Source organism: Condylura cristata, unplaced genomic scaffold, assembly GCF_000260355.1.
Source record: "Condylura cristata isolate star-nosed mole 26May11 unplaced genomic scaffold, ConCri1.0 scaffold00004, whole genome shotgun sequence".
Lineage (NCBI taxonomy): Eukaryota > Metazoa > Chordata > Mammalia > Eulipotyphla > Talpidae > Condylura > Condylura cristata.
The window spans coordinates 59418105-59442133 of record NW_004567105.1 but is presented as its reverse complement, the minus strand read 5'-3'; the positions used below and the strand labels follow the sequence as shown (position 1 = coordinate 59442133).

General features: G+C 60.8%; 2 protein-coding genes across 2 annotated transcripts in view; one reads left to right on the top strand and one right to left on the bottom strand.

Annotated features, from left to right (window-relative positions):
* Positions 1-16101, top strand: part of STAB1 (stabilin 1) — a 25230-nt gene extending 9129 nt beyond the window's left edge. Inside the window, exons 18-69 of the mRNA XM_012720441.1 lie at positions 20-178; positions 593-655; positions 884-979; positions 1219-1305; positions 1808-1919; positions 2212-2398; positions 2516-2609; positions 2718-2876; positions 3888-3983; positions 4535-4630; positions 4746-4793; positions 4960-5090; positions 5244-5355; positions 5732-5809; positions 5898-5996; positions 6348-6446; positions 6577-6708; positions 6882-7010; positions 7191-7247; positions 7600-7683; positions 8137-8332; positions 8417-8512; positions 8596-8641; positions 8721-8797; positions 8997-9122; positions 9318-9391; positions 9544-9618; positions 9827-9949; positions 10218-10265; positions 10446-10523; positions 10631-10777; positions 11148-11288; positions 11393-11452; positions 11787-11963; positions 12044-12130; positions 12243-12392; positions 12482-12538; positions 12620-12821; positions 13135-13284; positions 13364-13468; positions 13611-13718; positions 13800-13993; positions 14086-14230; positions 14310-14443; positions 14531-14696; positions 14772-14881; positions 14974-15093; positions 15175-15324; positions 15404-15508; positions 15594-15740; positions 15821-15937; positions 16011-16101. Coding sequence (XP_012575895.1) covers positions 20-178; positions 593-655; positions 884-979; positions 1219-1305; positions 1808-1919; positions 2212-2398; positions 2516-2609; positions 2718-2876; positions 3888-3983; positions 4535-4630; positions 4746-4793; positions 4960-5090; positions 5244-5355; positions 5732-5809; positions 5898-5996; positions 6348-6446; positions 6577-6708; positions 6882-7010; positions 7191-7247; positions 7600-7683; positions 8137-8332; positions 8417-8512; positions 8596-8641; positions 8721-8797; positions 8997-9122; positions 9318-9391; positions 9544-9618; positions 9827-9949; positions 10218-10265; positions 10446-10523; positions 10631-10777; positions 11148-11288; positions 11393-11452; positions 11787-11963; positions 12044-12130; positions 12243-12392; positions 12482-12538; positions 12620-12821; positions 13135-13284; positions 13364-13468; positions 13611-13718; positions 13800-13993; positions 14086-14230; positions 14310-14443; positions 14531-14696; positions 14772-14881; positions 14974-15093; positions 15175-15324; positions 15404-15508; positions 15594-15740; positions 15821-15937; positions 16011-16067 — 5886 coding nt within the window. The 3' untranslated portion in view covers positions 16068-16101. The remainder of the gene's footprint in view (positions 1-19; positions 179-592; positions 656-883; positions 980-1218; positions 1306-1807; positions 1920-2211; positions 2399-2515; positions 2610-2717; positions 2877-3887; positions 3984-4534; positions 4631-4745; positions 4794-4959; positions 5091-5243; positions 5356-5731; positions 5810-5897; positions 5997-6347; positions 6447-6576; positions 6709-6881; positions 7011-7190; positions 7248-7599; positions 7684-8136; positions 8333-8416; positions 8513-8595; positions 8642-8720; positions 8798-8996; positions 9123-9317; positions 9392-9543; positions 9619-9826; positions 9950-10217; positions 10266-10445; positions 10524-10630; positions 10778-11147; positions 11289-11392; positions 11453-11786; positions 11964-12043; positions 12131-12242; positions 12393-12481; positions 12539-12619; positions 12822-13134; positions 13285-13363; positions 13469-13610; positions 13719-13799; positions 13994-14085; positions 14231-14309; positions 14444-14530; positions 14697-14771; positions 14882-14973; positions 15094-15174; positions 15325-15403; positions 15509-15593; positions 15741-15820; positions 15938-16010) is intronic.
* Positions 16086-24029, bottom strand: NT5DC2 (5'-nucleotidase domain containing 2). The gene is made up of 14 exons (XM_004676082.1): positions 23771-24029; positions 20397-20581; positions 20182-20256; positions 19917-19972; positions 19691-19784; positions 19350-19478; positions 19211-19271; positions 19030-19132; positions 18817-18918; positions 18552-18633; positions 16894-16980; positions 16667-16807; positions 16524-16588; positions 16086-16453 (listed from the first exon to the last, which is right to left on the bottom strand). The coding sequence occupies exons 1-14, from the start codon at positions 24000-24002 to the stop codon at positions 16192-16194; spliced, it is 1674 nt and encodes a 557-aa protein (XP_004676139.1). The 5' UTR covers positions 24003-24029; the 3' UTR covers positions 16086-16191.

Below are 24029 nucleotides of genomic sequence, written 5' to 3'. Positions count from 1 at the left end.
CACACTGGGCTCTCCACAGGGGCGCATCCTGCTGGGACCTGAAGGGGTCCCGCTGCGAAAAGTGGACGTGCTGGCTGCCAATGGCGTGATCCACATGCTGGAGGGTGTGCTGCTGCCCCCGACCATCCTGCCCATCCTGCCCAAGCACTGCAGTGAGGAGCAGCACCAGATTGTGGCGGTAAGGGCCCAGAGCCTGGGCTTGGACAGCCTGGTGCTCACGCAGGGGGCGTCTTCCTGGGGAGAGGAAGCGTCTTCCTGGGGTTTGGCGCCTTCTCTGGTCCTCTTCAAATGAGTAAGTGGGTCGATCATGGCTCTGGGGACCAGATGCAACCCCCCAAGAGTCTGCCAGAAACCCCACCAGTCCTATTGATTGCACCTTTGAAGTCACTCATGCGTCTTCCAGACCGCCTTCTCCAAGCTCCTGCCACGGCCTGTGACACCCTCACACCGGCTGCGGGGCCTTTGCCCTGAACGCCACCCTGCTCCCTGGGGCAGGCTTCCTCTCCTGTCCCAGGTGTCTGCTCAGTGCCACTCCCGTGTGGCCTGCTGAATAAGCCGGCGTGACTGACCCCCATGCCCCTGTACCGTGCAGGGCTCCTGCGTAGACTGCCAAGCCCTGAACACCAGCACGTGCCCCGCCAACAGCGTGAGGCTGGTGAGCCCCCCGACCCAGCCTTGGGGACTCATCTCCCCTCCCCAGTGCGCTTTCTGCCCTGGGTCATGGTGGGGAAGGGCGGGGAGGTTCAGCCCCCATCAGCCCCACTGAGGTGCAGGTGAGGGGTGTGGGGGCGTCTGAGGTCCCTTGACCACGGCTGCTTGGTGAAGGGGACCAGCCTAGGACCCCATACCTGCTGACCAGCCTGCACCCTCCTCCCTGCCCCAGGACATCTTTCCTGAAAAGTGTGTCTACATCCATGACCCCAATGGACTCAACGTCCTCAAGAAGGGCTGCGCCCGCTACTGCAACCAGACCGTCCTGGTGCGTCTGGGGGGGGGGGGGGGGCTCTCGCATGAGGCCTGGCACTGGCTTCTTCTCTGGGCCGCAAGCCTGGGGCTGGGCAGGCCGCCTTCCTCGCGTGGCTGTACTGCATCCTAATGGGAGGAAGGGAGCCCCAGAAGGGCTTCATGCAACCCCCCAGTTCTAGACATGGGAGCAGAAGCAGCCTGGGCTGGGCAGGAGGGGCCCAGATGGACCCTCACACACATTCTCTCTCACAGAAACCGGGCTGCTGCAAAGGGTTCTTTGGGCCTGACTGTGCACAGTGTCCCGGCGGCTTCTCCAACCCCTGCTACGGCAAAGGCAACGTGAGTCCCCGCGGGCCTGGGCCAAGGTGCTGGGGAGACGGGAGCCCCTTCCCAAGCCGTGCCCGGCGGGGTCACAGTCAAGCCTGCCTCCCTCCAGCCTTGCACTCCTTACACCTAGGCAGTGGAGACTAGACCAGATTGTTTTTACTATTTTAATTGAAAATAGATATTTTTGCACCTTTTTCATGGAGGCTACCAGTCAGTAGTTTTCTTCTGTGTTCTACTTCTGCTGCTTTGTAACTGCAGCATTGCTTCAGCATTTGGCTGTGCGAGAACACCTGGCATATGTTTCCAGGTTGAACAGAGTCACCCACAAAGCCCCCGAGGTCGGGTGCCTTTTAGGGGGCCAGTTCTTTGGCAGCATCAGTGATCTGGGGAGTCTTTTCCAGGGTGAGCTCTTCGGAGGGGATCAGGAGCTCAGGGCCAGCCCTGTGGAGAGAGCAGGTGCTGGGGGAGGGGTGCGGAGGGCCGTTCCCCAGGCTGACCCTGCCCTCCACCCCAGTGCAGTGACGGGGTCCATGGCAACGGGGCCTGCCTCTGCTTCCCGGACTTCAAGGGCATTGCCTGCCACATCTGCTCCAACCCCAACAAACACGGAGACCAGTGCCAGGAAGGTAGGGTGTCCGTGCCCCCACCCCGCTGCTTCCCAGGGAGAAAAAGTGTCAGCTTGGCGTGGGGGCTGCACCCCAGAGAAGGGGTGGAGGAGTTTGGGAACAGAAATGGGCGTGTCCTTATTCCTTTCCTCGCGTTCTCTGTGCCCACCCTGGAGTCTGAGCCGATTTCTGGTTCTGTGACCCTGAAGCCACATCTGTGTGGGCTGCCCCTCCCCCACGCTCCCTCCGTTGCACCCTGGGTCCCACCCCGCCTCGCCCCTGTCTCAGTCTCCTGGTTCTCATCTCCCTGCAGACTGCGGCTGTGTCCACGGTCTGTGCGACAACCGTCCAGGCAGCGGTGGGGTGTGCCAGCACGGCACCTGTGCCCCAGGCTTCAGCGGCCGCTTTTGCAACGAGTCCTCAAGGAGCTGTGGCCCCACGGAGCAGCCGCAGGAATGCCACGCGCATGCCCGCTGCGCCAGCCAGGGGGACGTCAGCAGGTGAGGACGCGGGCTTCCTGGCTCCCTACGGTGACCCCACCGGTCCGCCGCTCAGCTTCTAGCTCCTTCCAGAGCCTCGCCGGAGGCCTGTCACTCACGCTCTGCCTCCCTGCGCAGGTGCCTCTGCCTCGACGGCTTTGAGGGGGACGGCTTCTCCTGCACGCCCAGCCACCCCTGCTCCCACCCAGACCGTGGCGGCTGCTCGGAGAATGTCAGTCTGCTGCCCCTCCCCAAAGCCCGCCCCCGGGGGGGGAGTGGCCCTCCCTTGCCTGCTGCCCGCTGCCCACAGAGCTGAGCTAAGAATCCATGGCCTTCACAGGCTGAGTGTGTCCCCGGGCCCCTGGGCGCCCACCACTGCACATGTCACAAAGGCTGGAGTGGGGACGGCCGTGTCTGCGTGGCCATCGATGAGTGTGAGCTGGACGCACGTGGGGGCTGCCACGCCGATGCCCTCTGCAGCTATGTGGGACCTGGCCAGGTGAGACACGGGGGTGGGGGGCGAAGGACGGCAGGGTGGGGTGGAAGCCTGCACACGGGAGCGCTCCTTCCAGCCATCGGACTCTAGGAGCACCCACTCCTAGAACTGAGATACAAACGACAGTGCATTTCCGAAACACTGAGGCCACAGCCAGGCTGAGTTCGTTCATGCATCAGTTTCCCACGTGTTCTCAGCTCCTGTTCGGGACTTAGGAACCCAGTGCTCAGACAAGCAGGAAGAGACTCCCAAGGGGAGTGGCACCCCCAAATCTTCATACTCATGGGAATCTGGCTCTAGAACTTTGCGGTTTCAGGATCTCAGAGCCTAGACCCCTCTGCTGCAAGTATTTCAGGCTTGATGAGCCTGAATGTCTTATGCCATTGAGAGGCCAGGCCTGGCAGGTTCAAGTTCAGCTTTTACATAGCACAGAGCTGTTCAGGAAACCATGGGGCTACTCTTCTCCTGTCCCCACTGGGGTCCAGGCCAGCAGCCCAGGGGCCTAAGCTGTGAGAACTCAGCTGAGCTCTGGACTCCATCAGGAGCTTTAAAGTTCAGAGCAGGTGGTTGGGTCAGGCAGGGAGAGATGCCCCCACCTTGCAAACGACGGGGTGGTCTCGCCGGCCACCTGTGTGCAGAGCGGACAGGCCCAAGGGCCCTGGCATTTAGCGCCCAGCAAGGTTGCAGGGAGTCCCGGGGCTGGCCTTGGCAGTCACCTCACTGTACACCCCTGACCTCGAGACTTGGTACATGTCCAGGCCTGAGAGCTGAGGGCTCCTGAGTGTCCGTGGACGCTCCCCACAGTGTCATTACTGCCACAAGCTCTTCATGAGCCAGTCTCTCCTCAGGGTTCAGTGTCCCCATCTGGAACATGGGACTCCAGGGGTGGAGCTGGGAGAAGCTCTCCTGAGGTCGGAGCAAGCCAGGAGACAGTGCCCACTGAGAGCCAGAGTGCGGAAGGAAAGGGTGGGGTGCGCGTGATGAGCCCCGCCCCTCTGCTGCCCTGCCCTCCAGAGCCGCTGCACCTGTAAGCTGGGCTTCGCCGGGGACGGCTACACCTGCAGCCCCATCGATCCTTGCCTGGCTGGCAATGGAGGCTGCCACGACCTGGTGAGGGGAAAGGGCTCAGGGCCCCCAGGGCTCTCCTGGGTAGGCCTTAGCTGCAGTCCTCACTTTCCTTGGGTGTCTCTGTTTTAGTTGGATTGGCATCTTCCTAAATCCATAATCCAACCATGTCACCCTTGTCCACAGGATGGTGTTTCACCCCTCCTTGTTAAGGCCCAGCCCCGCCCAGCGTCCACTCGCCTTGCCCCTTCACCCCCACCCCGTGTCCCTCCAGCCACTCAACTCTGCATGGTCCCCTGACCTCACTCCGCTCCAGTGCTGCCCATGCATGCCCGAAGCCCCCCATGCCACGCACTCGGCCCCGCCAGCAACTCCTACTCAGTGTTCCCCTGAGGGCCAGGGCACCTTCGTGAAATACTCAGTGACATTGGGGAGCAGGGCCCGGCACACCAAGGGAGCAGCATGACTGCCGACGGGGGCTGGAGAGAGACAGTGGGGGCAGGTGGTGAGCGACAGAGGCGAAGAGAGCTGGAGCGGGTGCTGGCCAGCTTGCCGTGTGCTGAATAAAGGGCCATGCCTTTGTGCCCCCTTCCCAGGCCACCTGCCGGGCCGTGGGCGGCGGTCAGCGGGTCTGCAGCTGTCCTCCTGGCTATGGTGGCGATGGCTTCAGCTGCTATGGAGACATATTCCAAGTAAGTGGCTCCTCTCAAGTACCTAGGGTGCTCCAGGTGCTCAGGGCCCTGGGGATGGGGGCTCAGGTTTACCAGGTTTACCCCTAGATGCCCTCAGCTCGCTCTCTCCTCTCAGGAGCTAGAGGCAAATGCCCACTTTTCCAGCTTCTACCAGTGGATCAAGGTAGGCCAGGGCAGAATGCTGGGGTTGAGACTCAAATCCTGGAACTCTCTGGGTGCAGGCTGCTACACAGCCCTGAGGCGGGAAGCAGGCCTGCAGCCTGGGGGCAGGTGACATCCAGGTAGGGGCTGCCTTCAGCGTTCCTTCTGTCCCTGCATGCTGTGCACAGAGAGCTGGCATCACTCTTCCTGCTGACAGCAAAGTCACAGCCCTAGTGCCTTCTGAGTCCGCCATCCGCAGACTGACCCCTGAGGACCAGGCCTTCTGGCTGCAGCCCAGAATGTTGCCGGAGCTGGTCAGGTAGGCAGCTGGACCAGGCAGGGGAGCGTGCTTCTGTGTGAGGCCCAGCCCTGGCCAGAGGGCCTCAGTCTGTCACAGCAGAGCCCCGCCCCATGGGTCTCTACAGTCTACACTAACCTGGCCCCACGGCCTCCCCAAACGGTGCCCGCTCAGGGCCCATTTTCTCCAGGGATCCCTCTCTGAGGAAGAGCTGGCCCAGCTGGGCGGGCAAGATGTGGCCACCCTGAGCCCCACCATACGCTGGGAGATTCACAACATCAGTGGGGTACGTGGTGAACCCTGGACAGGAAAGGGGGCCATGTGGGGCGCAGGAGGGAACTCGAGTCGCTGCGGGCTTCCTAGACCAGGGATAAAATTGGGGTCCTATAGCTCTGCCCTGGACAGGGCCCGGAGGGTGTGCCTGGGGCATTTTTGATGCTGGGCAGTGGCTTTGGGTCCACAGAGCTGTCTGTCCCCTCTTCGTCTGCATATGTGCCATCCTCACGCCGAGGTCCTGGCAAGGCCCTTTGCCCATTTGGTAGATCCTGAGTGTGAGAGGTCTTGGCCAGGTTAGGGGTCACCAGTGGTGCCCTGGGTGCCCAGCAGCCTCTCTGCTGGTGCTGCACTCTGTGCCCATCTGACTGAGCGGGCCTGTCTTCCAGAGGGTCTGGGTGCAGAATGCCAGTGTGGATGTGGCTGACCTCCTTGCCACCAATGGCGTCCTACACGTCCTCAGCCAGGTATGTCTGAAGGGCTGTGTGTGTGCAGGGACGCTCGCAGCAGGTCAAGAGGCAGTGACATACTTACCAGCCCTGTGCCCCACGCCAGGTCTTACTGCCTCCAAGAGGGGACATGCAGGGTGGCCAGGGCTTGCTGCAGCAGCTGGGCTCTGTGCCCGCTTTCAGCCTCTTCCAGGAGCTGCTGCAGGTAAGAGCAAGAGGGGGGCGGGGGTTCCCTGTGGCTTAGGGGTTGTCTCAGTGCCGTCACCTCTACGGCCTGAGTTTGATGCCCGGTCAGGGAGCTGACCCACATGGCACAGACCTCTCCTGTCTTCCCGCTGCTCCCCTCAGCAGTGCGCTTCATCGATCTGCCTGTTCTGTTCCCGACTGTCTCTGGTGAATCCTCTCAACGCCGCTTTACCTCTAGCCTGTACCCCAGTTTTGTATGCATACATAAATCTTTAAAAAAAAAAAAAGGAGGGGGGAGTGCTGACCAGGCTGCCCTCCTGGAGCTGCCTGGCCGTTATAGCCAGCTCTGACCCCTGAACCCTGCCCCTAGCGCCACGGGCTGGTACCCCAAATTGAAGCCGCCACAGCCTACACCATCTTCGTGCCCACCAATCACTCACTGGAGGCCCAGGGGAACAGCAGCAGCCTGGTGAGGCCTCTGGGATGGGGCAGGGTGAGGGGCCCAGAGTGAGGCTTCCCGTCCTGTGGCAGACGACCACAGGGCGGAGAGCGCCGTGAGGGCATTTGGTAGTGAGCCCCAAGCCTCTCCTGTCCCCCAGGACGCAGACACGGTGAGGCACCATGTGATCCTGGGGGAGGCGCTCTCCGTGGAAGCCCTGCGGAGGGGCGGGCACCGCAACTCGCTCCTGGGCCCTGCCCACTGGCTTGTCTTCTACAACCATAGTGGCCAGGTTTGCAGAAGGGGCGGCAAGAAGACCCCACCCTGGACATTCTGCTCTTGGACAGCCCCTATCTGGGAGTCTCCGATCCCTGCTGCTGGGACCACCCGTTCTGGGAGACCCCTCCCTGGAGATGCCCCCGCCTGGGTGGTGGTGGGTAAGGGTCCGCCTCCCTTCCGCTCTAGCCCGAGGTGAACCGCGTGCCCCTGGAAGGCCCTCTGCTGGAGGCTCCTGGCCGCTCCCTGTACGGCCTGTCGGGGGTCCTGACGGTGGGCTCAAGCCGGTGCCTGCACAGCCACACCGAGTCCCAGAGGGTGAGAGGCTGGGGCCAGAGGCAGCCGGGCAGCTCAGAGCCGGGAGGGGACGGACGGCTGGCGGCCAGGGGGCAGGCACCCGGTCAGAGGCGGGGAGTGGTCACCTGCCCTGGAGGAAGGCAGGCAGGCAGCTGAGGGGCCCTCTCTCAGGGCCACCTGACACTGCGCTCCTTCTCCCAGGAGAAATGTATAAATTGCACCCGGAAGTACCGCTGTCCTCAGGGCTACCAGCTGGAGGTGAGGCCCGACGTGGCGTGACTCCAGCCCCCTTCACGTGCTCTCACTGGTCCCCGTGTCCAAACCCTTCTCCCTCCAGACCCAGCTCTGCTCACCTAGAGTCGGGGACTGGACCGCGTGGGCTGCCTTGCCTGGTCTGGCGTCGGAGGCCTCAGAGCCCTGTGGCCTGAAGCCCTCGCCCCGTGGCGCAGACCCGGCTTCCGCCCACCTTCTTGCCAGGCCCATCTGTAGCGGCCCCCTCTGCCCCTCCTGCTGTCCTGCCCATGTCACCCACTGATGCCTACAGTCTGTCTTCCCACTCGCTGCCCGGCCCGGTCAATGGCTGAGCCCTCCTGCCTGTCCCCACTTCTAGCGCACCCCCAAGAAGAGCTGCTTCTACAGATCTGGTTACACCGTCTCCCTGGGCTGTTCCTACACATGCGCCAAGAAGATCCAGGTTTGCTCTGAAGTTCTCCCTCACCCCCAAGTCTGTGGCCAGAGAAGAGGTGGGAGTGAGGCCAGGGTATTGGGTTGTATTTCTAATCTCATTTCCAAGGCTGAGACTAGGGTGAGGCTTGTGAAGCAAGGGTCTGGAGGAAGGGAGGCCAGTGTTTGTCCCTCAGGGAGTGGCCTGTGGAGAGGGCTGGGGCCAGGAGCTGACACGGCCCACCGAGCCCCGGGCAGCAGCGGGGCCCAGTATGCCTGCCTCTGGGATCAAGGCAAAGCCCTGCCCTGTTTGAGGTCTTTGCCTCATTCCTGAGCTGGGCGCAGAGGGATATTGTCCAGGGTGTTCCCAGGGCCCTGGCTCCCACTTGCTTTGTCCTGGGACTTTGTGATCCCCGACTGACACCAGGAGACGCCCTCGCCTGACACTTGCTGACACCTGGCCCCTCGCACCCGCTCCCTGCAGGTCCCTGACTGCTGCCCCGGCTTCTTCGGCACACTGTGTGAGCCCTGCCCAGGGGGCCTGGGCGGTGTGTGTTCAGGTCACGGGCAGTGCCGGGACAGGCTCCTGGGCAGTGGGGAGTGCCGCTGCCACGAGGGCTTCCACGGGACAGCCTGCGAGACGTGCGAGCTGGGCCGCTACGGGCCCAACTGCACTGGAGGTGAGGACCCGGAGGGCGGCGGCAGGGAGGCGCCCAGCTGCGGGAGCCCTGGGGCACTCCCGCTCTCATTTCTCCCACCCCCAGTGTGCGACTGCGCCCACGGCCTGTGCCAGGAGGGGCTGCGAGGGGACGGGAGCTGTGTCTGCAGCCTAGGCTGGCGGGGTCTCCGCTGTGACCAGAGTGAGTGGCCTCGAGGGCGAGGCCGGGGCCTCCCGGGGAGGTGGCCCCTGGGTCCAGCTGCCCAGACCATTCTCCTGTTCCAGAAATCACTGGCGCTCAGTGCCCAAAGAAGTGTGATTCCAATGCCAAGTGAGTGCGCCCAGCCTGGGCAGGTGGGCAGGGCACTGGTGTCGTGGCGGGCACAAGCTGAGCTGCTGCCACCCCCCAGCTGTATCCAGGACTCGGCCGGAGCCCCCATCTGCGTCTGTGCCGCAGGCTACTCGGGCAGTGGCGTCGAGTGCTCAGGTCCAGCCGCACTGATGCCCTGGTCCCCTCTGAAATCTTCGGGTGACCCCACCACAGGCCCTCCTCGCTCCCTTTTGGTCCAGTTTCTACTGCTGTTCTGTCTTGGGTCCCCCCTTCTTTTCCTCCCCCCCACGCGCTCCCCCCGGCCCGGCCCATTCTTTGCCTGCTCCTCACAACTCTCTGGGCTCATCTACCCTAGAAGTGGACCCCTGTGCCCATGACCACGGGGGCTGCTCCCCCCATGCCAACTGCACCAAGGTGGCACCTGGGCAGCGGACATGTACCTGCCAAGACGGCTACATGGGTGATGGGGAGCTGTGCCAAGGTGAGGCTGGGGTCCCCACCCTGAGTGTGTGCAGGAGGGCCTGGGCTCAGGTCTGTCTGGCCAGGGAGGAGGGGCTGAGAGGCACACAGGTGTGGGGAGTGCGGACGCTGAGAGCAGGGGTGAGTGCATGCGGGGACAGGTGGGAAGGTGGGGGGCTGCCTAGGCCACCCCTCATTCCACTGTCTCTTCCCCCAGAAGTCAACAGCTGCCTCATCCACCACGGGGGCTGCCACACACATGCCGAGTGCATCCCCACTGGCCCCCAGCAGGTCAGCGCAGCAGGGTTGCCTCGTGGGGCTGCGCCACTCCTCCATGGGTGGGGGTGCCCAGCAGACCAGGTCCAGGGAGGGGGTGCCTCGTTAGCCCAGGGTGCTGGCCAGCTCTTGTGTCCTCGCGCCCCAGTGATCGGGATTTGGGACAGGTCTCCTGCAGCTGCCGCGAGGGTTACAGTGGAGACGGCATCCGGACCTGTGAGCTCCTGGACCCCTGCTCTCAGGTCAGACCCAGCCCCATCCAAGGTCACGGGGTGGGGACTGAGGCAGGAACCCCCTCCTCAACGCAAACCCAGGCCAAGGGTTTCTGCAGGGTGAGCTACCCTCACCCAAGCTCACATCTGGCGTGAGCACTGGGCAGGGAGCTTCCCGGCCCCTCCCCAGCACTGAGGGGCCAGGGACCTGCGAGACACGATGCTTCTCCTGACTCAGAGCAACGGAGGCTGCAGCCGCTACGCCGTGTGCAAAAGCACAGGGGATGGCCAGAGGACGTGCACCTGCGACGCATCCCACACTGTGGGGGATGGCTTCACCTGCCGAGCCCGCATTGGCCTGGTAATGATGATGCCTGAGTCTGAGCCCTGACCCAACCCGGACCCTGCCTCTCTGTGGTCTGATCTCAGGTTTGATTCTGATCTGGACCATGACCCTTGATTCTACCTCACCCTGACCCAACTCTGATCCATGGACCTAACCCTGACCCCACGACAGAACCCCCTGGCTTTCTCCTCATCTGTGCCTTGGTGTGAAGGTGCTGAGCGGGCACCAGGCCCTGCATGGGGACCACCCGAACCTAAGCCGCCTCGCTCTTCCTCTCCCGCAGGAGCTCCTTCGAGACAGGCATGCCTCATTCTTCAGTCTTCATCTCCTGGTGAGTGGCCACCTGGCCTCCACTTTCTCTGACCTGCAGGCCTCACCCCTCTGGGGGCTGTCTTCATATGGCCAGGGGGCTGGATGACCTAGAGTCTCACAGCCCAAGTCTTTCTGAAAGATTTGTGGGAGCCAGAGGCCTTCCCCCTTCATTGACGTGGTTAACTCCTCTCACCCCCAGGAATACAAAGAGCTCAAGGGCAAGGGGCCTTTCACAGTCTTTGTGCCTCATGCTGATCTAATAGCCAACCTGTCACAGGTAGGGCAGCCTGTTGGGGAGGGAGCTGCTCTACCTGGACTTGGGGGCACTGGTGCACAAAGGTGGCAGTCAGGGCTCCTCCTCACTCCGCCTCTCCTCGGCTGCAGGATGAACTGGCTCGGATCCGGGCCCATCGCCAACTTGTGTTCCGCTACCACGTGGTTGGATGCCGGCGGCTGCAGAGCCAGGACTTGCTAGAGGAGGGCTACGTGACCACTCTCTCAGGGCACACGCTGCGCTTCAGCGAGAGGGGGGTGAGCCCAGGTCCCGCCCCACCCAGCCTGCCGAGGGCCCTGGGTACAGCTGTCCTCAAGTCCTGCCCCTGACGGTGGTGCCCTCCACTAGGTGTTTAGCACTGTCCTACCTCCCTTGGGGCAGGGTGGGCTTCAGTGAGAGGAGTGAACACAGTCCAGGCCCCACCCAACACCATAGAGGGCCAGTCCAGGGGCAACTTCCACACAGATGCTCAGCTTCCCTGGGAGGGAGGTGAGAACTGCCCTCCTCCTCCACCCAGCCCAACCCAGGTTCTGCCCCCGACCTGCAGCACCCTGAGCACCCATCCCCCACCAACTGGCTTCATTCAGCCCAGTGCCCTGCCCCCAAGAGCCCATACCCCGCCCCCAGGGCAGCTTGTACCTCAATGACTTCGCCCGCGTGGTGAGCAGCGACCAGGAGGCAGTGAATGGCGTCCTGCACTTCATCGACCGTGTCCTGCTGCCACCTGACGCGTTACACTGGGAGCCTGATGCCGTCCCCATCCCACGGGTATGACCTGGTACGGGCCTGCGAGCCGAGCTGGAAGGCAGGCAGGGAGCTGGGAGCCTCCCTGCCCTCCTGGCCTGACCTCAACGCTCGTGATCTCTCTCCAGAGAAATGTCACTGCTGCCGCTGAGAGCTTCGGTTACAAGACCTTCAGCGGCCTTGTGAAGGTACTGCTCCTGCGGGCGGGCTGTGTGAGCCGCGCCTGCTCACTGCCCGCGCACTTCCAGCCGGGTGCTAACCTGCGCCTGGTGAGCCCGCGCGCGCGCTCCTGTGCAGCTGTGTCCGCATGAGGAGCCCCCTAGGGTGCTGTGTGTGCCCACATACCTGACAAGCAGGGTTATCCCTGTGTGTGTCCACGTGTATCTGCCTGGGTGGCTAGCAGGTGGCCATTGGAATGGCCACCTGGCTCCCCAGGCCTGTCATGGTCTCTGCTGTCCAGCCGCCTTCCTCTACCTCCTCTGACGAGACTGTGGCTGTGGCCCTTCTGTTCTGCCCAACCAGCTGGCTGGCCTCCTGCCTCTGCTTCGAGATAAGTCCCACCGGCCCCTCACAATGCTGTGGCCCACAGACGCTGCCCTGCAAGCCCTCTCACCAGACCGTCAGGCCTGGCTATACCACGAGGACCACCGTGACAAGCTGGCAGCCATTCTTCGGGGGCATGTCATCCGCAATGTTGAGGTGGGTGTACCCCAGACTTCGGACCCTACTGCACTGCACAGCCCCTCTGCCCGGTTCCAACTGTGACTCCATCTGCTCAGGCCTTCGCATCTGATCTGCCCAACCTTGGCCCCCTCCGTACCATGCATGGGACCCCCATTTCCTTCTCTTGCAGCCGTGCCCGGCCGGTGAGTCTGAGAAGGCTTGAATGAGGGAGACAGGGACCCTGGCAAGGTGGTGGTGGGGGGCAGGCTGCAGTACATCTGTGACTCCCACGTACCCAATATCCTTCACCTACAGGGTGAGCTCATGGTGGGTGAGGCTGATGCTCGCATTGTGCAGAGACACCTGCTCTTTGAGGGTGGCCTGGCCTATGGCATCGACCAGCTACTGGAGCCACCTGGCCTTGGGGCGCGCTGTGACCGATTTGAGACTCGACCGTTGAGACTGGTAAGGGAGGCCATCAGCACAGGCGGAACGGGCAGGGAGCCCGCCCACCAGTCCTGTCCACCCGTCTGACCTTGCTCCGTTCCTTCCAGAAGATTTGCAGTATCTGTGGGCTGGAACCACCCTGTCCTGAAGGCTCACAGGAGCAGGTAAGGGGCAGCTGGGTCAGGGTTGGGCAGGACCCAGGCACCAAGCTCAGACTGTTTGCAGCTGGACTCCTCTTGGCCCAGGGCAGCCCCGAGGCCTGCTGGCGCTACTACTCGAAGTTCTGGACGTCCCCTCCAATTCACTCCTTGGCACTACGCAGTGTTTGGGGCCGGCCCAGCCTATGGGGTCAGCCCCAAGGCCTGGGCAGGGGCTGCCACCGCAATTGTGTCATGACCACCTGGAAGCCCAGCTGTTGCCCTGGTCATTATGGGAGTGAGTGCCGAGGTGAGAGCACCCAAGGTTGCAGATCCCGCTGACTGGCTCCTTTGGCTCCTCAGGTGGCTGAGGGTGCAGTTCTGGTCATTATCCTGAGAAAATGTTAAGGTGGTCAGGGGCAGGTCTGGGGATGTGCTCCAGATGGCCAGAGGGTGAGTGCAGACAGTGCAGGACCTGTGGGAGTGCTGGGGGTCCTAGATGTTCTCTGGGACTGCTGCTCCAGGAGGCGCTGGCTGCTAGTGGGTAAGCGTGGCTGGTGCGCTTGGGCTGAAGACCTTGAGCGTTGCCAGCCGCACCTCAATTCTCCCACCCTGTTCCCTAGCTTGTCCAGGTGGTGCCAGCAGCCCCTGTAGTGACCATGGTGTCTGCATGGATGGCATGAGTGGCAGCGGGCAGTGCAAATGCCGTTCGGGGTTTGCCGGGACAGCATGCGAACTCTGTGCTCCGGGTGCCTTTGGGCCCCAGTGCCAAGGTGAGCCCCAACTTACCCTGCCCTGCCCCGTGACTCCCTCAGTGCCCTGTGCCAACTCCATCCTGGTTGTCCTCCCCAGTCTGCCGCTGTACCTCTCATGGTCGTTGTGATGAGGGCATTGGGGGTTCTGGTTCTTGTTTCTGCGAAGAGGGCTGGACTGGGCCACGCTGTGAGGTGCAGCTGGGTGAGTGGCCCTCAGTGCCTGCTCTGCACACGCCAGTCACACCCCAGCTGCACGCTTGGGTGGGGGCACTGGAGGCGGATGGGAAGGGGACGCTCAAGAGGGCAGTGACTAACGAATTTGTGGGGTGGGCCCCGGGGCACAGAGGTGCAGCCTGTGTGTGCCCCACCCTGTGCACCCCAGGCTGTGTGCCGAGAGGGGAACATTTGCGAGTGCAGCCTGGGCTATGAAGGGGACGGCCAAGAGTGCACAGGTGAGCAGGTGGGCGGGGACGTCATTGGGAATGTCCTACCCGTCTTATGACCTGGGTCAACCACTCTTTCCCCTCCCTTAGCGGCAGACTTGTGCCAGGATGGGAATGGTGGCTGCAGTGAGCATGCCAACTGCAGCCAGGTAGGCACAGCGGTCACCTGCACCTGCCTGCCGGCCTACGAGGGTGATGGCTGGAGCTGCCAGGCCCGCGACCCGTGCGCAGATGGCCACCGTGGAGGCTGTAGCGAACATGCCGACTGCCTGAACACCGGTCCAGTAAGCAAGCAGGAGCTAAGCAGAAGGGTGGGGAGGCCCCTCAGAACAGCCCCCCAAGTCCCCAAAGGGCACCCTCTGCTTCCTGTCCTCAGAACACACGGCGCTGTGAGTGTCATGCTGGCTATGTGGGCGATGGGCTGCAGTGTCTGGAGGAGCCCGAGCCACCGGTGGACCGCTGCCTGGACCGGCCCCCGCCCTGTCACGTGGATGCTGTGTGCACGGACCTGCACTTCCAGGGTGTGTTCTCTGCCCAGGCCCAGTGTCCCTGCTTTACCTTGGGGCTGGCTGGCTGACCACGACCCCCTCCCTTCTGCAGAGAAACGGGCTGGTGTCTTCCACCTCCAGGCCACCAGTGGCCCTTACGGCCTGAACTTCTCAGAGGCCAGAGCAGCGTGTGAGGCCCAAGGAGCTGTTCTTGCTTCGCTCCCTCAGCTTTCTGCTGCCCAGCAGGTACGGAGAACCGGGGAGTCTGGAGCCAGGGCTGTGGGGCCCTTCAAGTTGGGCCTTGGGTCTGAGCATCCCCTCCTGCCCCTACAGCTGGGTTTCCACATGTGCCTCGTGGGCTGGCTGGCCAACCGCTCTGCTGCCCACCCCGTTGTTTTCCCTGCGGCAGACTGTGGTGACGGTCAGGTGGGCACAGTCAGCCTGGGCGCCCGTGAGAACCAGTCGGAGCGCTGGGACGCCTACTGCTACCGTGTGCAAGGTGCATCCACCCCACCACACCCGAGTCCCTGACACTGCCCCTCCCCACCAACCCACTGACCTGCCTTTCTTGCAGATGTGGCCTGCCGATGCCGTGATGGTTTCGTGGGTGATGGGACCAGTACGTGCAATGGGAAGCTGCTTGATGTACTGGCCACCACTGCCAATTTCTCCACCTTCTATGGTGTACGTAGGAGCCTGGCCTCAGAAGTGGGAATGTGAGATAGTTGGGACCCCTGGGAAGGGAGCCTGCTCACAGTCATCTCTCCACCCACCAGATGCTGCTGGGCTATGCCAATGCCACCTCACGGGGTCTTGACTTCTTGGACTTTCTGAACGATGAGCTCACCTATAAGACGCTCTTTGTACCTGTTAACGAAGGCTTTGTGGATAACATGGTAACCAGTAGGTGTGGGGTAGAGCAAGGCTTGCCTCTTCTTCCGGTTAGCCTAGGCCAGTAGGCCTTGATTTCCCCACAGACACTGAGTGGCCCAGACCTGGAGCTGCATGCCTCCAACATTGCTTTCCTGAGCACCAACGCCAGCCATGGTACCTTGCTCCCTGCCCACTCAGGCCTCAGCCTCGTTATAAGTGATACAGACCCTGACAACAGTTCTTGGACCCCCGTGGTGAGTCAGGCTGCGGTCTCCTCCCCCACTGTTACCAGCCCTCACTCACCCTCTGGGCCTGACTCTGGTCTCCCCACAGGCCCCAGGGGCAGTTGTGGTCACCCGTGTCATTGTGTGGGACATCATGGCCTTCAATGGCATCATCCATGCTCTGGCTCATCCTCTCTTGGCACCCCCACAGCCTGTGAGTTATGGGTGTGGGGGAGGCAGAATAGCAAGGGGCAGGAAGACAGCTTTGGCCAGGTCCTTGAAGCCCTTTGTGTTTGCAGCGGGCAGCAGTAACGCCTGAGGCCCCACCAGTGGCAGCAGGTGTGGGCGCTGTGGTAGCGGCCGGAGGCCTGCTTGGTCTGGTGGCTGGAGCCTTCTACCTTCGTGCCCGAGGCAAGGCCACAGGTTTTGGCTTCTCTGCCTTCCAGGTAAAGTGGGGTTAGGGTTGATGGGGATCGGGCTCCATTGATCTTGAGGCCCCTCACTACTCTCACCCTTCTCTTCCCAGGCTGAAGATGATGCTGAGGATGACTTTTCCCCATGGCAGGAAGGGACTAGTCCAACCCTAGTCTCCGTCCCCAACCCTGTCTTTGGCAGCCAAGATGCCTTTTGCGAGCCCTTTGATGTGAGTCTGGGGAGTAGGTGTGGGAGGGGACCAGGCCTGGTCTTGGTTCAGTCACACACAGTCCTTGCCACAGGACTCGCTCCTGGAGGATGACTTCCCCGACACCCAGAGGATTCTCTCTGTCAAGTGACGTGGCTGGGGCTGAAGAGAAGGCAGGAGCAGGGGAGACACCACTTTTATTGCCTGTCTGAACAAATGCCCAGAGTGGGTGGGGCAGGAGGGGCTGCACCTGTTCCCAGACAATAAAGACGCCTTCAGCGGATGTGGGCCATGTCACTGAGGAAGGGCGTCTTCATGCAGCCGGTGCAGAGCTGGTCCATCCAGAGCGGTGCCTCGTGCTGTAGGGGTGTACGCCGTGGGTAGAAGGTGAAGTCTACACGATAGTTGAGCAGGCAGCTGAGGGAGGCCATGTAGAGGTCGGAGAAGCGCACGAGACGCCTGGAGAAGTAGGTGGGGTTGTGGAAAGTGCGGAAGATGCTCCCAAACTGAGCGTTGAAGAGGGCCTTGGTAATACACCTGGGGAGACACAGGGGTCAGGGCGGGCCCAGGAGGGACTGGGCCTGGACTCCGGCCCCACTCGGCCCACCTTAGCTCCTGCCGCTCCTTTATCCAGGCAGCCAGCACCTGCCGAGACTCTGCATCCTGGTAGGTCTGGGGAGACAAAATGTACACCGGATGTGGCCAGGTGGCAGCCCCGGCCCCTTGCCGGATATTCAGCCGCCCCCGCACCTGCATGCGCTCCAGCAGCCCCGTCAGCGCCTGCTGCCACGTCAGCGAGTGCATGTACTGCTCCGTGTTGATGATGCGGATCTCGCGCTCCAGCTCGGGGATGATGGCACCTGTGCGCCAGCCGTGCCTCAGCATGAGATCCTGGAGGGAGGATGGTGGGAAGGCTTCAGGGCTACATGGGAGGTTGCCCCCTTGCACTCCCCTGTGGCCCCATCCTGCCCCCTTACCGCGAGATCACTGTAGAGGTGGTCTCCAAAGTACAGCACGCGGGGTCCACGCCACTCTGTCAGGCGCAGGAAATCAAACAGGTTTCCCTGGGGGAACGGAGAGAGGGAAAATGCTGAGCCAACAATGCCAAGCTTCCACGGGGCTGCAAAACCCAGGCCTTGTTATCCACCAGTTCTCCCAAATTCCCGGAGGCAGCTAGGCCCTCCAGCCGGATGCTGGGCTGCCCTTTCCCGTGGCCTCACTGTCTCCTCCAGGCTCTGGCTCTTATAACCTCCCCATCACACTCAGGAAGTGGGGGGGGTGGGGGTCTGCCTGGTGAAGGAAGGTCTCCTGTAGGCCTGGCATGGTGCCCTGTGCTTCCTTTCCCTGTGGTCTCACCCCAGGCTAGGGATTGAGTCCAGTCTTTATGGGAAACAAGTTATAGCAGCAACCCCGTGGCCCTGAAGTCCTTCCTGGCCTCCCCAGACTGGTCCAGAGGGACCCAGCAAACCAATGGCAGACCTACTTCAAGGTCATCTCTCCCCTCCTGCTCGAAAACTGGAAAACATAAGAGAACACTCAAGCTCAAACACAACAGAAGGAAGCTCCCAGGGGAGAACAAATGGAGGGAACCCAGAGCAGGAAGTACAGAAGCCCACACCACAAAAGCAAGAATTTACACCAAAAGGAGGCATGGTTAGAGCAGTTGTGCTTGCAAGGGCGAGGAAAGCCAGGAACTACAGGTGGTCAGGAAAGAGTTCACTATAAACTAAGCTCGAGGGGGGAGACTGAGGAGCGGGGGCCCACCGCAGAGGGCAGCAGCAGAAGGTGGAATGCTGAGAATACACCCTGAACCGAAAGAATCAATCTTGAGGGGCAGGTGCTGAGTCAGTGGCAGAGCAGAGCCTGAGGGTCAGTCCAACAGGAAATGGGAGAGCACAGAAAAACGAGATTCAGTTAAGAGTCCTGTAACATACACACAACGGAATTTTTAGATCATCGGGCAAAAAAAAAGGCAACCAAGGAAGAGAAAGTCACATGTTCTCCACGAAAGTGGATGACCACCTTCAGGCTCAGTGAAGATGCCCAAGGAGTTTTAGAGGAGGGTTAAAAAAAAGCCCAATCATCAGAGCAGCACCCCACTCCCAGCCTCCAGAGCTCCTACCCCTAAGAGACCCAGCTGAGGTAGGGTTTCCACATTGCATTCAGGGCCAAATGCCTTAAACACCTCTTGCTCATAGCCCTGGCCCCCAGTACCAGTAGCCCTTCCAGTTAGGAAGAAGGGTCCTCCTCAGAGGTCTGTGAGCTCAGTCAAAGGACCCCCAACTAAGGCTTGTTAGGCTGCAACACAGTACTAAGCCCCAAATAATAAAGGTGCCATTACTTAGTGAATGATCAATTTAAGAGCTTCTATTACAACTCTGTCAGAGAAAACGATAGAATTCAAATGCAGAATGCTAATGTAGGCAGACTGACCAAGATAACTGCACCCTGATAACTATTACCTGGTGGCTGCTACACCCAAGGCCATGTGACAAGGCACTGGACCCACGGCAGCTGTGTGGTGGCTGCTCCGTGCCCAGAGGCTGTGCCCCATCTTGTCGTCTCCACAAACTGGGTCTTTGCTATCTCATGTGTGCCCCCAACCAGGTACTTCTCCCACCTAAATGGCTCTTACCTGCCGATAGATTTTGCCCTTCTCCAGGCGGGTGATACGGTCCCACTGGAGCGAGCCCTTCTCATCGAGTTTTCTGAAAGGCCTGTGAGGTGGAGATGAAGGGCTTAAATTCCAGTCTGTGGCAAGGGTACAGATGGGCTACACTCTCCTCTGCACACCCATCTGCCCACATGAGATTGTGCCCACCCAAGCACAAAGGGTGGTTAGCAGAGACCAGATGGCTTCAGACCCGGCTTCCCAGCCCAACTGCCCGTCAGACCCATACTTGCGCCGGTCAGTGAAGAAGCTGGGCTTGTCCGCCTGGACGATAACCACATCAAAAAGTTGGCGCCAGTCGGGACCCACCATGTGCCGCATTCCCTTGTCCCTGAGTAGAGGTGGGACAGGTACCAGCAGGTCTGAGGGCAGCTCCAGGTCTGCCCACCCCCACCCAGGCCTTTGTTCTGCTCCCTCCTCTGTCGGTGAGACAGGGACTTACACAAAACTGAAAGGGCTGTTGGTGATGAGAAACAGCTGTTTCCCATGGGCCACCAGGCGGCTCAGCACGGCAAATGTCTCCTCCCCTCTCAGGATGTACTTCTCTAAGGGCAAGAAGGATCGATGAGGACCAGCCCTCACCCCACCAGGCAGGCCACAGCAGGGTCACTGTCCACCCTTACCCATGTCCTGCTCAATCCACTGGTACATGAGGCCCTTCACATGCACATCTCGAATGGCATCCTGGGGGGCAGTGGGAAAACAGTGAATGCAGTGGAACACCTTCCCTGCTACTCTGAGGGGCAGGCCCAGTCTCCTCACCGTCACATCCTTATAGAGATGTGCCTGGTCGAACTCCAGGCCATGGCCCAGGAAGTGGTCTACCACACAGGACAGCAGTGCCATCTCAGGCAGTGAGAAGATGTCCATGAATTGCTTGATGGAGGGACCCTGGTGGTGGTGGGGGTGACCACTTTAGTCACCTCTCCACCCCAACCTGGGTGATCAAAAGCTCTGAGTCTGCCCTGGGACACTGCTGGAGGGGTGCTATTTGTGGGTCAGGGATGGGCCACTGGGGTGTAGGCCCTGCCTCCCAGGGGGCCAGTACCCACAGGGAGATCACTCACTGGGCTGCCCTGGGCACTGGCAGACGGAGCAAGTACCTTGCCATAGAAGCCACTCATCTGATACAGTGGGATGTGCTGAGTGCCTCCATACAGGTCGATCACCTCATCATCTGGTACAGGCTGGAGGCCCCTGTGGACAGACCATCAGTCAAAAACAGTCCTGAGCCCAGGCCACAGAATAGGATAGGGGACAGTGCGGTGAAGCAGGACAGTGTGGACGTGGCACAGCAGGCTGGGAAAGGTGCCGGCAGTCAGCACTGACCTGTAGGCTGTCCCCAGTTGCACGTAATGGAAAGCATCGATCTTCATCAGAAGGCTCTGAGGGCATCAAGGAAGCAGAGTGGGCAGTGAGGGGAGTTTGCCGTTGGTCTTGAGCCAGCCTCTTCCAGCCCCCACGTGCGCACCAAAAGGAAACTAGTTTTGAGGCCAATGGAGTATGCAGATAAGAACATTCTATAAGGCGAGAGGGGCCACAGGCAGCCCTATACACACCCAGTCAGTCGAGGCCAGAAAGAGTAATTATTTACCTTCTGAATGTCGTAGTGGAGGCCACGGATGGCAAAACTGGGGTTGTAGTCATACTTTCGAATCCCTTCTGGGTACTGTCAGGAGAAAAGCAGGGCAGGCCTGAGGCAGAAGCACTGCTGGAACTGCTAGGTAGGCAGTCACCTCCAAGGTAAGCTCTATGCACAGCCTGGGTCAGGACTCCAGGCCCGGAACCCTGCCAGGTACCTTATAGTACCTTATAGTGCTCAATCAGGATGTCACGGGCAGCATTGAAGATCTCGGGGTGTAGCGCATCTGCATACTGGGCCAGTGTGTAGTCATAGTCAAAGCCATAGACCTCAACATCACGAAGGCTGATCTCGTTGTTAGCATAGATGGCCGCTGGGTTCAGGAGACTGCAGACCTCAGGGGGCAGGAGGTCTAGAGGAAGGAGATGCAAGTTTGAGAGGGATGAAGCTCACGGCAGCTGCAAATGGTTACCAAGCACTTTCCAGGTGCCCAACCCTGGGAGTCTCCACTCAACCACATGAACTCAATACTAGATTTTGGCCAAACTGAGGCACAAAGAGGTCTCCTGTCCAGTGTCACATGGCCGGAATGAGGCAGAGCATGGCTGGAACTCTGCAGAACCTTGGTTGTACCTGTAGCCTGCCAGGTACACCAAGCCCATGCCTCCTCTAGACAGTCAGAAGCCCTATCAGACACATGCTATGCTCTGATGACCCTTTAGACCCCACTGGAAGCTGGGGATGGGACTTAGGAATATTATTGGGGTGGGGACTACTGGGAAGCACCCCTGCTGCTCGGGCTGCCAATTCTGAACACCTGCCACAGCTCATGAAGTGAGGCCCCTCTAATTGGATTTCAGCTGCCTGCTAACCCACATAATGATATTTGCTGACTCTAGCCAGGGAACATTTCTAATTATGACAGGTGGGACGTGTGATGTTGGGTCCTCGGTTGTTACAGTCTGATCCCCTCTGTGATTGTCACAGTCGCCACAGATGGAACATTCTCAGCAGCTGGCTGTGTACATTAAGCAGAGTGGAGTCTGGAGTCCCAAGGGGGCCCCAGGCTCATCTGCCTTAATTTCCCTATCTGTACAATGGGGGAAGTGGATGAGGAGAGGGTATGGCTTTGAGGTGACAGACACTAGACCAAGACCTCCCTCTATTGGCTATGACCTTGCCTCATTTTGTCGGCCTTGGTTTGCTTGTTTTTAAAGGCAGAATAAAAAGCATACCGATTTACAGAATGCCAAGGTCATATGGAAGGTGCTCTGTGCAGAATGTCCACTCTGCATTCTTGACAGCGAAGAATTAAAGAGCCACGTGCCTCTGTAACCACCTCCCTGTCCCTAGCTTCCCTGCATCACTCCAGAAGCAGGGGGCGCATGGGGAGAGAGGGAAGCAAGCAGGACTAGATATGCAGGGCCCTGTATTGCAGGAGCTATGGACTATGGGGCAGTAAGTGTGGTTGCCTCACAAGACTGGAGAGTGGCTTGAATAAGATGGGCCGGGGGCTGCACACTGCCCCGAGTCGTGTGGTCTCCAAAACCTCAGGACCGTGGGGAGGACAAGGCCCAGCACCAGTAAGGAACATGTTGTCTGGGCCTCAAGTTTCCAGGAGCACCTTCTGTCTGTGTTACTAGAGGAACCAGAACCTGGTGGTCTTATTCCCCTGGCTAAGGTCCACCCAGCCCAAGCTTAGCAGCTGCCTGTGCTCAGAGGTGGACACACTCACTTGCTCCCATGCTTCAGACATTCTCCTCAGAGGCCCCTTTAGCGCACGGGCTCTGCCCCTACCCCCTTTCTTTTGGAGCCAAGTGCAGGGTGTGGTGGGAACAGGTGTGTCTGGTTCCTCTAGTGGCTGTAACACAGAGCAGCTGCTCCTGGAAACATGAGTCCCAGACATGTTCCTTACTGGTGCTGGGCCTTGTCCTCCCCACGATCCTGAGGTTTTGGAGACCACGGGACTCTTGGGGCAGTATGTGGTAGGCCCCCAGGCTCATCTTATTCAAGCCGCACTCTGGTCTTGTGAGGTAGCCACACTTACTGCTCCACAGTCCAGAGGAACAATGGGTTTAGGGTTTAGGGAGGTGCGGTCACTTGTTCCAAATCATCCAGCAGTAGCAGTGGAATTGAGATTTGAAATCTGGTCACCCCACCTTTCATAACCACTCTGCCCCTCAGCTTAGTGTTCCACACTATTGCTGTGGCAGGGGCTGGCCTGAGGCCTGGCTCCCTGGGAAAGTTTTGCCTATGGGCCTGAGCCCAAGACTAGTGCCCAGATGTACCCCCTAAAAAGCTCACACCAGAAGGGGACCTAGGCATACAAGGGTGACTCATCCTGGTCGCTTGGAAATGACCATATCCCTTTTACATCAAGAGTTTGGGGGTCTCTGTGAAGATCTAGTGAGTCCTGAGTGGCAAAAAGCACAAAACAATCCATGCACCTCCCCCCAAGCGCCAAGCAGGCTTCTCAGGTTGCTCCGCCAGGCTTTCTCCAGGCCCAAGCCATTATCCCCTTGATTAGCACCCAGAGCTACCCCTCCATTGAGCGTGGGGGCTGGATAGAGGTCCTGAGTTTTTTGCCTTCAGCTTCTCAAGAAGGGCATGCTGGCCACTAGGTCTCTACACAGCTGGCATGGAAGGCCCCCTTTCAGTCAGCTGGAATCTTTCAAACTGGCCACTTTGTCTTCTCAGTCAACGAAAGCCATGTTACTCTGGGGGCTCCTCCAGAATTTCTCCTGCCCCTTCTTGGCAGGGTTGTGTTTTCCCCCGAAGATATAAAGGATATGAGAGATGTGGCCTGTCGAGAGCCATCCAGCTGGTCAGTGGCTGGGTCAGCGCCAAACCACAGCTGTCTGTGGCAGAGGCAGAGGCAGAGGCCCAGACACTCACCCACAGCTGAGAGGTCCCAGCCTGCGCCCTGGAGAAGCCACCAGCCCATTGCGCAGAGGAAGAGGACAAGAGAAAGTGCCCTGGCTAAGCAAGCAACAAGCCTTCTGGATTCCAGGGGGCTGGGGCCACTTGGTCTCCTTTTTCCAAAACCTTTACCTCCGGGACTCAGAGTGAACCGACCTCCAGAGGGGAACCTGGAGGCGCCTGGGAAGTCTGGACGGAGTCAGTTTAACTCGAGGAGAACCTAGGAGTTTGGTTTGGCCGCCGCCGCTGCTGCGCTTTGTCTCCCTCCGGTCCTCCCGCCCCAGCTAAAGGGCCCTAAGAGAACAAGGGGTAGGGGGCGTTTCCGCCGAGGCCTCACGGCGGGCGGGACCCAGAGCAAAGAAGGCGGGGGCCGCTCATTCCCTCCGCCGCTGCAGGACGCCGAGCTCGTGCAGACGCGGCCGCGGAACAAAACTCCCGCCCAGCCTCCCTCCCGAGCTGGGGCACCCCGAGAGGCCCTGGGACGACCCCGGCGCCCCTCCCAAAGAGCCGAGGCGCTCTGGAGCCCAGGCAAGCCCTGTCCCGGGCTCTCCCCACAGAGCGACGCCCCAGACGCCTTGGGGGCGGTGCCCTGGCGTTCGGTCGGCCAGTCCGTCGCCCCGGCTCGCGGGTGCCTCGACGCGAGGTACACCCCGCGGCGCCCGCCCCACTTCGGCTCACCCACCGTGCACCAGTCTTCGCATGTCCTGGTAACGAGCCCACAGGTGCGCGCTGGGCTCCGCGCCGCCAGCGGACGCCGGGGAGGGCGCCGAGCGGGAAGCGCCCGGGCAGTGGGCTCCGGGGCCCGGGGGGCCGCAGCCAGGGCAGGAGGGGGAGGACGAGGCGGCTCGCGGCCCTCCATGGCCTCCGCACGGCAACCAGCGCCGAGCGGCCGCCCGCAACCCCGCACCCGCCATGCCCGCCGCGCGCTGCCAGTGCAGCCC

Excerpts from the sequence above, each read along its gene's own strand:
- NT5DC2 (XM_004676082.1), bottom strand. The coding sequence starts at position 24,002 with ATGGCGGGTGCGGGGTTGCGGGCGGCCGCTCGGCGCTGGTTGCCGTGC. Across the intron at positions 19,272-19,349 it reads ATCTCTATAAGGATGTGACG|GATGCCATTCGAGATGTGCA; the intron begins GTGAGGAGACTG and ends ACTGCCCCCCAG. Across the intron at positions 16,454-16,523 it reads AAGGAGCGGCAGGAGCTAAG|GTGTATTACCAAGGCCCTCT; the intron begins GTGGGCCGAGTG and ends GTGTCTCCCCAG.